Here is a 12691-nt window from a genome sequence, read left to right on the forward strand (position 1 = left end):
AACAAAGGTGATTTACTAGAATGGCCCCAGGGATGAAAGTGTTCAATTATGTGGCAAGATTAGAGAAGCTGAGATTGCTCTCCATCAAGCAGAAAAAGTTACAAAGAGATTTAATAACAAAGTTATGAAAGCTTTTGATCAGAGTACATAAGGAGAAACTGTTTCCATTGACAGGAGGTTCAGTAATCAGGTTTAAAGCTATTTGGCAAAAGAATTGTTCTTAAAATGCAGCAAGAGATCCAGGCTTCCCTGCTTGAAGCTTTTCAATAGCTATTTTAAAAGGGAAGTGGATATACACTTGAAAAGGAATAGTTTCCAAAGTCATGGGTAAAAGGGACTTGGGCTAATTGAAGAGTTGCAGAATCACCTCTTTTTGAGCTACATAATTCTACCTTAGAAAAGTTAGCACAGAAAGTATAAAGACAGTTGCAGCTGAGGAGCTAGCACTCATCCTCTGAGCTAGCACTCATCCTCTGAGCTGTGCTTTTTACAATGAAAAATGACAAGATCCACATCAGCCAACTTTACCAGATTTGATACAGCAAGATGGGTTTGGGAAGTCTGTTTTCCTAAAAGTTGAGAAAAATATCCAATCACTGATGTGGGTCAATACCACCATACCTCAAGAGTAAACGATAATCACTTTATTGATTCATCCCTAATTTTACTCCATGTTTTTATTTTGAGCCCGGAAAAAAGATAAATGACTTGAGATTAAAAGACTGAACTAGGAATTTTGGATCTTGAATCATGGTACAATGCAATAAAGTGTTTCTGAATGTTGGCATCTAAATTATAAACTTAAAAGCAGGAAAGTAAATTCCAAAAGATTGCTGGAAGATGACATAACTTGCGAAATACAGGAGAGTCTCAGAGGTAGTGTCCTTCATTTGGAAGTTGTGCATGAAGAAAACATGAGCCTAAATCTTCCCAGGTTTTTCCTGGATGGTGGGTCCATTTTCAGGTTACAGTGGGACTGCCATTGCAAGCTTCCGGGAAGTATGCAATTAAAACGGCACCTTCAGGATTGTCATCTGATTAGGGACAGCAGGTAGGCAATTCAGTGCTTGCAATTGCAAGGGCAGTCAGTAGCCTTCCCTGTGTTTGCTGTGAGAGTGCTGCTGAGGCCAATGGGATAAAAGAGGAACAGAACAGGTTGGAGGAAACGGCAGCCACTTCACCTTGAACACAGTACATCACGAGTCTCAAAGAGATAATCATACAATCACATGCCTCTGCCCGCCGATGACCCAAGGCTTGCCAATTTGTACCTTTAACATGCAGATTGCATATCATAGTGATGGCACTCTTGACTTCTCGCTTTCCTCTTGCCTCCTGTGAGTTGATGAACAGCAAACACTGCAGGGGTTCCATGCGCCACTGGTAAAATTCCAATTGCTTGCTAATTGCTTCATTAATGGCCTCAATTGGCTTCCCACCACCGCAAGTTACAGTCAGTGCAAATAAGCCACCTCCAGGAAAAGGTAGGAGGCAGGAACACATCGGCAGTCTTGTCCAACATTTTTTTTCCTCATTTTTTTCTCCCACCCCTGCAAGGGCCTGATAATGCTCCCTCTTGATTAGGTATAAATTGCAGTAAGTGCAGAACATATTTTACAAGTGTCCTGGCTTTGTGAAGTTGTTAATAGGAAAGAGAACCCCAGATTCCAAATGTAATGCAAAATAATTTTTGACAGCTCAGTTTACCATATTTCATACGAGTGCAACGAGGACCAAGTGCTAATTTGGGAACTTGGTGCAGAGGAGGAAGGTGATGATAGCTATATTTTTCTTCAGCCTCCAGTAGTAGTTGAAAGGTGAGCAGTTGGGTGACTGGCGGACAAGTTAAGATTTTACCGCTGTTACGATGCTTGGCCAAACCCAGAGTTGTGGAGGAAATCTGGTTACGGACCCATAATGTTTTAACTAACAGTTGAGATTCAAGACACCTGCTTTTGGAATAAAGATTTGCACGGGTTTCAAATAGACAAAAACAAACTTTACTATCCAAGTTCAGAAAGATTAAATAATTTACAATATGCTATATATACTCTAAGCATTCAGGACAAGTAGGAAATACATATGAACTAACAGATGAACCGTGATTGATCACATCACAAAGTAAATGACAGAGGCAACCAAAGACAGTCTATGGATTTCTCAAGAACTGACCCAGACATCAATAAACACCAAGTTAAACAATCTCGTTGCAACTGTCTCATGAGGTATATTCACCTTCTAATACCTCTCCTTGGAATTCTCTCCAAAAGTCTTGTCTTCCAAGATTCTCAGGCGCACTAGCTCACAAGTACAGTTTCAGATTTCAGTGCCAAAACTGCTCCAAAAGGAATACCTTTGCCCCAACTCTTTATTTAAAGTCAGCTCCCTGCAGCTAATGTTTTAAACTCAGTTTAACCAGGACCTCTGTCTGTCCCTACCTCCACAGCACCTATTGTCTGGCAGACTCCCCAAAACAGAATGCAAGAAGAGCTGTTCATTAACCCTTTGACAGTTCTGGGGACCTATCAAAGCACCCTTTTGGCTAGGTAGGAACAAATGTAACAAGCATTGAAACATCCTGTCTTAAATGCTACAATCTCCACAGACTTCTAAGTTAGCACCCAGGGACACAAGGATCAATGGATTTCAAGACATCCTCTAAACTGGGGCAATAATTTAAACCAGCATTGCATTAAAGTAAGTACTGCATTAAATTTATAGCTCAACTAATTAAACTATTTAATATAACTATAGATAACTTGACTGATACTTCTAAACTCAAAACCTAATTAGTTAAATGATAGACAATAAGGATGACAGGACAGGTAGTGTGTTGCCACTACAGCGTGTGGGAATGGTGACAACCAGATCTGCATTTAAGTGTCTGTAGCTTGTGGACCTTTGGCTCACAGTCGGTGTGCTGGGGAGTTACCTGAACACTTTGCTCCAGGAGGTAGCTGAACTCCTTAGGTTAGGTACTTCTGATTTAGTCTGCAGTCAGGGACAGGAGGTTGTTAGTGTCAGTGAGGCAAGTATAGAAACCAAAAACGTAGCAATGCAGGTGCCTCAATCCTTGCAACTGTCTAACAGGTTTGAGGTTCTTTCAGCTTTTCTGGATGAGAGGAGGGACTGCAGGGAATATAGGGAGTATGAACAAACTGACCACTGCATTGTTGGGACAATATAGCTAAGGGAAACAGATACAGTTCTCTGCAGCCGACAACACAAGTCCCGAAGGTTGTGTTGCCCGCTTGATTTCAGGATTTCTCCTCCCAGCTGAATGAGAACTTGGAATGGCAGAGGAAAGATCCAATTGTCATGGTGCACATCGGTACTGACGACACAGGTAGGACTAAAAAAGTTTTTTTTATTAATTCGTGGAAAATTGTCATCGCTGGCTAACCAACATTTATTGCCCATCCCCAATTGCTTGAGGGCAGTTGAGAGTCAACCACTTTGCCGTGGCTCTGGAGTCACGTGTAGGCCAGACCAGGTAAGGATGGCAGATTTCCTTTCCTAAAGGAAATTAGTTTGAGTATGAATATCTGGAGAATAAACTAAAAGCAGAACCACAAATCTCTGGATTTCTACCTCAGCTAAACAAATAAACTAGCATTGTGTAAATGAGATCAGAGTTGAACGTGTGGTACAAAAATAGATGAGGGAGAAATGGATTTTGATTCACTTGGTACTGGGGAAAAATAAATTTAACCTGAATTGTGCTGTGGCCAGTGTCCTGACAGGTTGCATAACCAGAGCTGTAGAGATCGCTTTAAACGAAACAATTAGGGGCAAGGCTCACATGAGCGGAGATTTGGGAAGTCAAAAGAGAAAGGACAAGGCAGACTAATGATACAGGTAATGGTAACCAGAATTTATGGGAAAAAACAGATCATACAAACATTAAGAGCGCACCAGCAAATACTATCAGAGTAGGGAAAATGGGGGGGGGGGGTTCAGGTGAAGCAATATTTAGAGATCCAAACATAAAAGTTGAGGCAATTGAAAAGTATATCAATGTGGGTATATCAATTATATAAAGCTGAGTGTGATAGGAAGGGATAGGGCTTTTAACAGTAATAGTACACAGTGGGTAAAATCCATGCAGGGAACATAGAAAAAAAGAATTCAAGTCACCTTATCCAAGTGCATGTAACATCCACAATCAGTTAGAAGAACTAGAGGCACAAATGGAGACATCTAGGTAAAGTTGCCACAGTCCACATTACCATAGGCTGCTCTCCCCCTTTTGTGGGAGAGAGCTGACTGATGGCGATTTAACATAAGGATCCCCATCCCTCAGGCGAGGGGCAAGTTTGAAAAGATGGGCATTCATGAATAACCTCAGCCAGTATGGGAACTGTTTGGTGTCATTCTGCATCATGAACCAGCCGACCAGCCAATTGGGCTAACCTGGCTCCCCGGGCTTCCATCTAATATCACTACTACAAATTGACCAGGGTAGGAAACAAATATTCCTGGGCACACATTTCAAAAGAACAGGCAGTACGGAAAAGGAGGAGTAATGCTAATAAAGGACAACAGAAGCTCATTAGTGAGAAAGGACCTAGCTCAAGAGTAGAATCAGAAAGTAGAATCAGTATAGGTGGAGAGTAGGAGTAGCAAGAGTCAGAAAATGTTATTAACCAGTTTACAGGCTCTCCCTGATAACTGTTATATCCTTTAAACAAGAAATTATTGGAGCTTGTAACAAAACCCATTGAGAACTTATTCTTTAGATGGACCAAAATGTCAGAAATGGTCTGGAAGCTGAGTTGCAGAATGCTTTAGTAATAATTTCCTGGTGCAAAAGTTGTAGGGAATACTAGTAAAATAACAAAACTGAAGTCACTTTATTGGAATGCACATAGCATCTGAAATCAGATAGACAAACTAGCGGCACAAATAGAGACAACTGATTTAGATCTAATCAACATTAAAGAGACATGGATACAAGAGTGAGGGAATTAGGGTGATTAATAAGAGCAGATAAAATGTACTTGAGAAACACAAGGGACGTGAAAACCTGATGGTCTATATCCGAGGGTTCTGGAGGAAATAGTTGCAGAGATAGCAGATGCACTGGCTATGATTTCTCAAAGTTCCTTGGATTTGGACAGTCTAAGTAGATTGAAACCTAGCAAATACAACACCATTATTCAAGAAGGGAGGGAGAAAGACAGGAAACAATAGGCCAGTTAACCTGACATCAGTACTGGAACCTATTATTGAGATCTTAACAATGTACTTAGAAAGCATATGATTAGAACAAGTCAACATGGTTTTGTAAAAGTGAGATCATTTTTGGCAATGTTTTTTAAAAAGAGGTTCTTGTGAATGCAACAAGTAGGATAAAGGGGAACCAGTAGATGTAGTATACTTAAATTTCCAAAAAGCATTTGGTGAGGTCCTACAGAAAAGGTTACCATGCAAGACAAAGGATTGTGGAGAAGGAGGTGGTTATATTATTCTGGATAAAGAATTGGTTAATGGACAGGATGCCAAGGTGACCAATGAAACATTTTTTAAGTTGGCAGGCTGTGACTAATGAAGTGCCAGAAGGATTAGTGTTGGGCCTCTAATATTTACAATTTATATTCCGATGAAGAGACAGAATAATGGTTTTGGGGAAGGTACCAAAAAATGAAGTATCCAAGTTTGCTAATGATACAAAGCTAGGTGGTAAAGGAAGCCGTGAGACAGACACAGAGTCTGCAAAGAGTCATAGACAGGTTAATTGAGTGGGCAACAAGGTGGCAAATGGAGTATAATGTGGCCAAGTATGAGGTTATTCACTTTTGTTGCAAGAATAGAAAAGCAGATTTCTAAAAAGGTATGATACTGGTAAATGTTGATGCTCAGTGAGAGTTTGGATGGAAACAAACCAGGGACATGAAGTTAGCATCCAGATACAACATACAGTTAGGAAAGCAAAGGGATTGGAGTACAAGAATAAAGAAGTCTTACTACAATTGTTCAGGGCTTTAGGGAGACCATAGCTTGAACAATTTTGGTCTCATATTTAAGGAAGAATAAACCTGCGTTGGAGGCGATACAGCAAAGGTTCCTGGGATGAGAGTTGTCCTATGCTGAAAGCCGAAGTAAATTGGCTCTATATTCTCTGGAGTTCAGAAGGATGAGCGATGAGCTTATTGAAACATTCAAAATTATGAAGGGGCTTGACAGGGTAGACACAGATATTGCTTCCCCTAGCTGGGGAGTCTGGAACAAGAGGGCATGGTTTCAGCATGAGGGGCTGTTCATTTGGACTGAGATGATAGGAAAATTCTTTGTCCAAAGGGTTGTGAATCTTTCGAATGCACAATCATTGAATATACTTAAAATCGAGGGGACAGGTTGGTGTCTCAGGGAATCAAGCAATATGGGGAGTAGGGTGGGAAAGTGCAGTTGAAGCCCATGATTGAATGGCAAAGCAGGCTTATATAGTGGTCTGTTATTTCTCATGTTACATGTGAAGAACACTGGTTTATATATCGACTTGGATGTGTCTGAAAAGAGCCAGAGCAAAGAGGATAGTCCATCAGTAATATTGTTAAAACAAAGCATGCATGGACTCAGAGAATGCATGTTGCACTACCTGATAGAACAGTCCACAATATTAAATTACTATTTGAATATTCAACCACAAAAATTACTCAACCATTAATGAGAAGAGTAAGACAATTCCCAACTGATAATCAGAAATATGGCAGGGGTCTACGAGCAAACTGAGGGTGTAAGAAGTAGCTCTGAGATTCTTGATTTATTATTGTCATATGTATTAACACACAATGAAAAGTATTGTTTCTTGCGTGCTATACAGACAAAACATACCGTTCATAGAGAAGGAAACGAGAGAGTGCAGAATGCAGTGTTACAGTCTAACTAGGGTGTAGAGAAGGATCAACTTAATGCAAGTTAAGTCCATTCAAAAGTCTGACAGCAGCAGGGAAGAGGCTATTCCTGAGTCGGTTGGTACGTGACCCCAGACTTTGTATCTTTTCCCTGAAGGAAGAAGGTGGAAGAGAGAGGTGTGTGGGGTCCTTAATTATGCTGGCTGCTTTGCCGAGGCAACGGGAAGTGTGGACAGAATCAGTGGATGGGAGGCTGGTTTACATGATGGATTGGGCTACATTCACGACTGTTTGTAGTTCCTTGCGGTCTTGGGCAGAGCAGGAGCCATACGAAGCTGTGATACAACCAGAAAGAATGCTTTCTATGGCGCATCTGTAAAAGTTGGTGAGATTCGTAGCTGACATGCCAAATCTCTTTCGTCTTGAGAAAGTAGAGGCGTTGGTGGGCTTTCTTAACTATAGTGTCGGCATGGGGGGACCAGGACAGGTTGTTGGTGATCTGGACACCTAAAAACTTGAAGCTCTCGACCCTTTCTACTTCGTCCCCGTTGATGAAGACAGGGGCATGTTCTCCTTTACGCTTCCTGATGTCGATGACAATCTCCTTTGTTTTTTTGACATTGAGGGAGAGATTATTGTTGCCGCACCAGTTCACCAGATTCTCTATCTCATTCCTGTACTCATCTCGTCATTGTTTGAGATCCGACCCACTACAGTGGTGTCATTAGCAAACTTGAAAATCGAATTGGAGGAGAATTTGGCTGCACAGGAGGGTTGAGCATTCTACAGGAGGGATGGGCATATCAACACTGAAAAGGAGGAAAAAGCTCCAAATTCAGTAAAGAATCTCAGCCCATTCGTTGCCAAGTACCTTACAATGATGACATTGGAGGGTAAAAAAATTCCCTCAAGTGGTCAAAGTGATGAAATGAACGTAGAATACAAAGGTAAAGGATCAGATACTTTTGTGTACAAATCTAAACATTAAAAAAATCATAAAATGAACTCAAAGACGGCAAAGCAAAGGGCTCTAAAGATTTTGTTTGACTAGGCTACTTGTTTATATATTACAAACTGGATATAAGCACTGGCTACAAAGAGCTACAAAGAGCAAAGCAGAGGTTTGGAATTCTGGACAAATAATTTACCTCCTGACTGCCCAGACTGTCCACCAGCTACAAGGCTCAAGTCAGAAGTGGGATGGAATAATCTTCACTTGCTTGGGTCAGTTGCAGCTTCAACAACATTCAAGAAGCTTGACACCAACCAGAAAAAAGCCACCCACTTGATTGGTACCTCCTCCGCCACCGACGCACCATGGCAGCAGTGTGTACCATCCACAAAATGCACTGCAGCAACTCACCAAGGCTCCTTCGACAGCACCTTCCAAACCCACGAAATCTACCACCTAGAAGGACAGGGGCAGCAGACACGTGGGAACACCACCACCTGCAAGTTCCCCTCCAAGCCACACACCATCCTGACTTGGAACTACATCGCCGTTCCTTCAGTCGCTGGATCAAAATCCTGGAACTCCCTCCCTAACACCATTGTGGGTGTACCTATTCCACCACCTTCTCAAGGACAATTAGGGATGGGCAACAAATGCTGGCCAAGCCAGTGACGCCCACATCCTGTGAAAGAATAAAAAAAACTATAATGGGCAAAACAGTGAATATGATCCAAAGAGTGGAAAAATAATTAGATACACATATATATTAACTAATTGTGTGATGAAGATATCCAATAAGAAATATGTAGTTGTATATTTGGCATGGCGGTAGTATTTTTAATCAAGTTGAAATGGACAATAATTTTCTTATTTACATATTAACACAAATATTTAATTTTAGGTTGCATGATGACTGGAAATTTCTGTAAAAAAGTTTTGATAGACAACTTTTAACACTATCTGTTTAGAAATGCATACAAGACAGGACACTAAATTGAATGCAACAAGAATAACATAAATCAGTCATCACAACTTTTATTTAACTTCCTATGTTTTTCCCAAAAAAAAAGGAAAGTAGTAACTGCTAAATACACGTACATAGAAATGAGCTATTCTGGCCCAGAGTTTCCATTTCCCTGCTAATTGGGGCACATACTAGGAAGGCAGAACTTCAGGCCACCACAGCGAAAAGCTTCTGGCAATGGTTAATATCCTGGTCCCTGGATTATTTGCATATAGATGAGTTCCCCAATTATCAGGTGAAATTCTAATGAAAACTTTCTTCCCCTTCTTCAGCTTGTGTTGACCTCAGCTTCCAGAAAAAAATTCAGATTCTCTCAATGCTGGTCTAATTGCTGTTCCTAATGTCCAGCATTCAACTGATTTGAATGCCAAAAACTAAAAGACCGAATGTATTTTCCTCATTTTAATGACACAATGATCATCCAATGACACAAATGAGCAGGCTTATTCTGCACAGCCTGGAAGTTAGTGAAGATAGAGAAAAAGGCATCTTCAAACACTTCTCCGCTTGACCTGCCTCAGATCTACGGGGCAAAAGAAATCACCTGTGGGACAGGTTTATATCTTTCCAGGTCTAAAATGAGTAGATCTGATGCACCATATTCTCAACCATGATTCTGGTAAATTTCATAGGGCTCAAGTGAGTATATGAATTAAACCAGATTCTTTTGCAGGTCCCTAATTAATCACCCTTACAAGAACATATCTTATGATCAGTTGTACCCCAGTGTAATCCCATTAGCCAGCTTGTATTTGATTTTTCAGTACGTCATCATTAAATGTCAAATCAGTCATCTAATTCACAACACTACATGGGATGATTAGCATGGGGAAGAACTTAATGGCAACTTTTAAGCGTGCCAATCATTCTTCCTTGAGTAGCATTTCATCTTTACTCTAGAAAGATGACACCCTTTAACAAGTTACCGAATACTCCTGTAGCAATCAGTGCAGAAGAGGCCCTTCAAGTCTGCACCGACACGTGGGAAACACCTGAACTCCCACCTAATCCCATCTACCAGCACTTGGCCCATAGCCTTGAATGTTATGTGGCAAGTGCTCATCCAGGTACTTTTTAATGGCTATGAGACAACCTGCCTCTACCACTCTCCCAGGCAGGAGTGTCAACTGATCCAACATATCATTAATCTTTTTTAATCCCACAAGTATTTTTTTTAAAAAATGCATTCAGGTAGCACCGGTGGATTCTTAATTCCAGGTATTTTTCTTTATTGAATTCAAATTCCACCATTTGCCGTGGTAGAATTCAAACCCGGGTCATTAGCTGGGATTAATAGTCTTAATGATAATACCACTAGGCCATCGCTTCCCCTCTATTCCCAATCCCAAATTACAATACTTACAGTTATATGGGCGGCACGGTGTCACAGTGGTTAGCACTGCTGACTCACAGCACCAGGGACCTGGATTCAATTCCAGCCTTGGGTAACTGTCTGTATGAAATTAGCACATTCTCCCCGTTTCTGTGTGGGTTTCCTCTGGATGCTCCAGTCTCCCCCACCCCGCTGTACACACACTCCGAAGATGTGCTGGTTAGGTCAAATGGTCATGCTAAATTGCACCTTAGTGTCCGTGGGATTAGCAGGGTAAATAAGTGAGGTTACGGGGATAGGGCCTGGGTAGGATTGTGTGGGTGCAGGCTCGATAGGCCAAACGGTCTCCTTCTGCACTGTAGGAATACAATGTTTTAAAGTTTATTTATTAGTGTCATAGGTAGGCTTACATTGACATTGCAATGAAGTTACTGTGAAAATCCCCTGGTCACCACACTCCGATGCCCGTTTGGGTACACTGAGGGAGAAATGAGCATAGCCAATACACCTAACCAGCGCATCTTTCAGACCATGGGAGGAAACCGGAGCACCTGGAGGAAACACACGCAGACATGGGAAGAACGTGCAGACTCCACACAGACAGTGACTCAAGCTGGGAATCGAACCTGGGTTCCTGGTGCTGTGAGGCAGTGGTGCTAACCATCATACCACCCTAAATTAGATGCATTACATAAAATTGAGCCACGAAGTTGATAAATCTGGGAAAGATTACATTATAAAACACAGCTGCAAAGCTCACTGTCATCTAATATGTGGTCTTTAAGCCTCTACAGCAGGGAACTCACAGTTGGTCCTTGGCACTGTGAGGCAGCAGTGCTAACCACCGTGCTAAACCTATGTGATCCCCAATAAAGGTTTGGACCGGTCAAAGTAGATTTGCATGGAAGTTATATTTGCATAGAATGCAAATAACACATGGGCTGTAGGATCATTTTGCAAAAGAAAGAAGTTGCTGTTGAAGGTGCTTGAAAAGCTGATGCAAAGCTGCTAAAATTATGTACAAACCATCAATGTTTCCTTTTTAAATAAATGCCACTTTTCCCTTCCTCCCTCCTGGCAGAGAGCTGCCAGCCAGCAGCAAGGTAACCTGTCAAAAAAACAGGCAGCCAGCGCATGGCCTTCACTGTTTATCTCCGCGCCAGCCCACACTAGCCGCGCGTCAAGCCGCCGGCGCCCAATCAGCGGCAAGGATGGCCCGGGCGGCCCTGATTGACAGGGGCGCTCGGCCAATCAGGCTGAGACAGGGGCGGGACCTTTTCAAAAAAAACGGGCTAAAACCGTCAAAGGCACCAGATCGCAGGGGGACGGTTATCATAGGACACGTTCGAAAAAAAATAAGTGCTCGCTTTCTTTTCCCATTTAAGGAGTGTCAATCGTTTCGGTCTACTGTCCTTTTTTAAAAGTATGCACGATTTTAAGTCTTTTTAAAACAAAAAGAAACACAAAAGTTGACTTTGCCGTTTCAAATCTCCGCGCCAAAACGCCCTTTGGCTGGAAAGGACAACAATGGCGGCTGGAGCCGTAGCTTGCGCAGTGAGTACAGCGCCAGCGGCCGCCGCTTCTCCCTGTCTCCCCGCCCCCCCTGGCCCACCCACCCCCTTCTCACTCACCGACTCCTCTTCTTTCTCCATACCGGTCGGCATCTGCGGCACGGCCCTGTTGATGGAGACGCAATCCTGAAGATCCGGCAGATCCTTCGCCCGGTAAATGGGGAGCGGCTTGGCGGCGTCCAGCGCCCGCGCTCGGAACGAGAGTTTACTCATGGTGCCGGGAGAGGAGGAATTTTAACCTCCCGCCGCTGCCGCCCCCCCCTCCCTTCTCCCCCGCCGGAGAGCAAAAAAAATTAATCCCCCAATTATCGCCGCGAGGCCCCCGCACACAGCGCGCAGAAAAGGGAGCGGAGCTCACGGGCACAAAGATGGCGTTTTAGACCAGTCTTAAATCGGCGGCGGGACGCCCGGAGCCGCTCATGGGTGCGAGTGAAGGAGTCCGTCCCCTGGGTGGATAGGGCGCTCCTCGAAATGCCCCTCATGCCGACCGAGCCGAGCCCGAGAAACCGAAATTTGGCCGTCGGTCCGCGACATGCGCCACGGCAAACATGGCGGACATTAAAGCAGCAATCCCAGGGAGCCGCGCGCGCCTCCAGCAACGTGGGGGGAGGGGTTGCGCGCGCACCAGCACCAACCCAGTCAAGTGCGAGACCCCGCTCTGTGTACTGCAAAGGCACTTAAAACCCCTTCCAGGTAACCTAAACACAGCCTCCATATGCAAAACCTGCTCCTTCTCCCTTGCACAGTCCCGCCTAGCCGTCTCTTTCTTCACATTAAAGTCTGCCCGTCAGGCACTGCCCTGCCAACAAACCCAGGGAACGCAGTCAAGCAGCCCTGGCTATCCGGTATATTTTTTTATACCCCCCCCCCCCCCCACTTTATTCAGGTCCGCAGCATGAGACCTCTCATAGAATTATACAGTGCAGAAGAAGCCCATCGAGTCTGCACCCACACGTT

The 12691-nt window shown here is 43.2% G+C and overlaps 1 protein-coding gene across 9 annotated transcripts in view; it reads right to left on the bottom strand.

The window, feature by feature from the left end:
* epc2 (enhancer of polycomb 2) overlaps positions 1 to 12331 on the bottom strand; it is a 57993-nt gene extending 45662 nt beyond the window's left edge. For 4 of the 9 annotated variants that reach the window (XM_078227985.1, XM_078227984.1, XM_078227983.1 and 1 more), the window contains exon 1: positions 11795 to 12331. In XM_078227985.1, coding sequence (XP_078084111.1) covers positions 11795 to 11947 — 153 coding nt within the window. In that variant the 5' untranslated portion in view covers positions 11948 to 12331. Of the gene's footprint in view, positions 1 to 8217; positions 8489 to 11794 lie in introns of those variants that run through there. The other 5 variants (XM_078227991.1, XM_078227989.1, XM_078227990.1 and 2 more) reach the window with 3 other exon arrangements.
* Between the last annotated feature and the right edge of the window lie 360 nt (positions 12332 to 12691).

Source organism: Mustelus asterias, chromosome 14 (assembly GCF_964213995.1).
Source record: "Mustelus asterias chromosome 14, sMusAst1.hap1.1, whole genome shotgun sequence".
NCBI classification, from domain to species: Eukaryota; Metazoa; Chordata; class Chondrichthyes; order Carcharhiniformes; family Triakidae; genus Mustelus; species Mustelus asterias.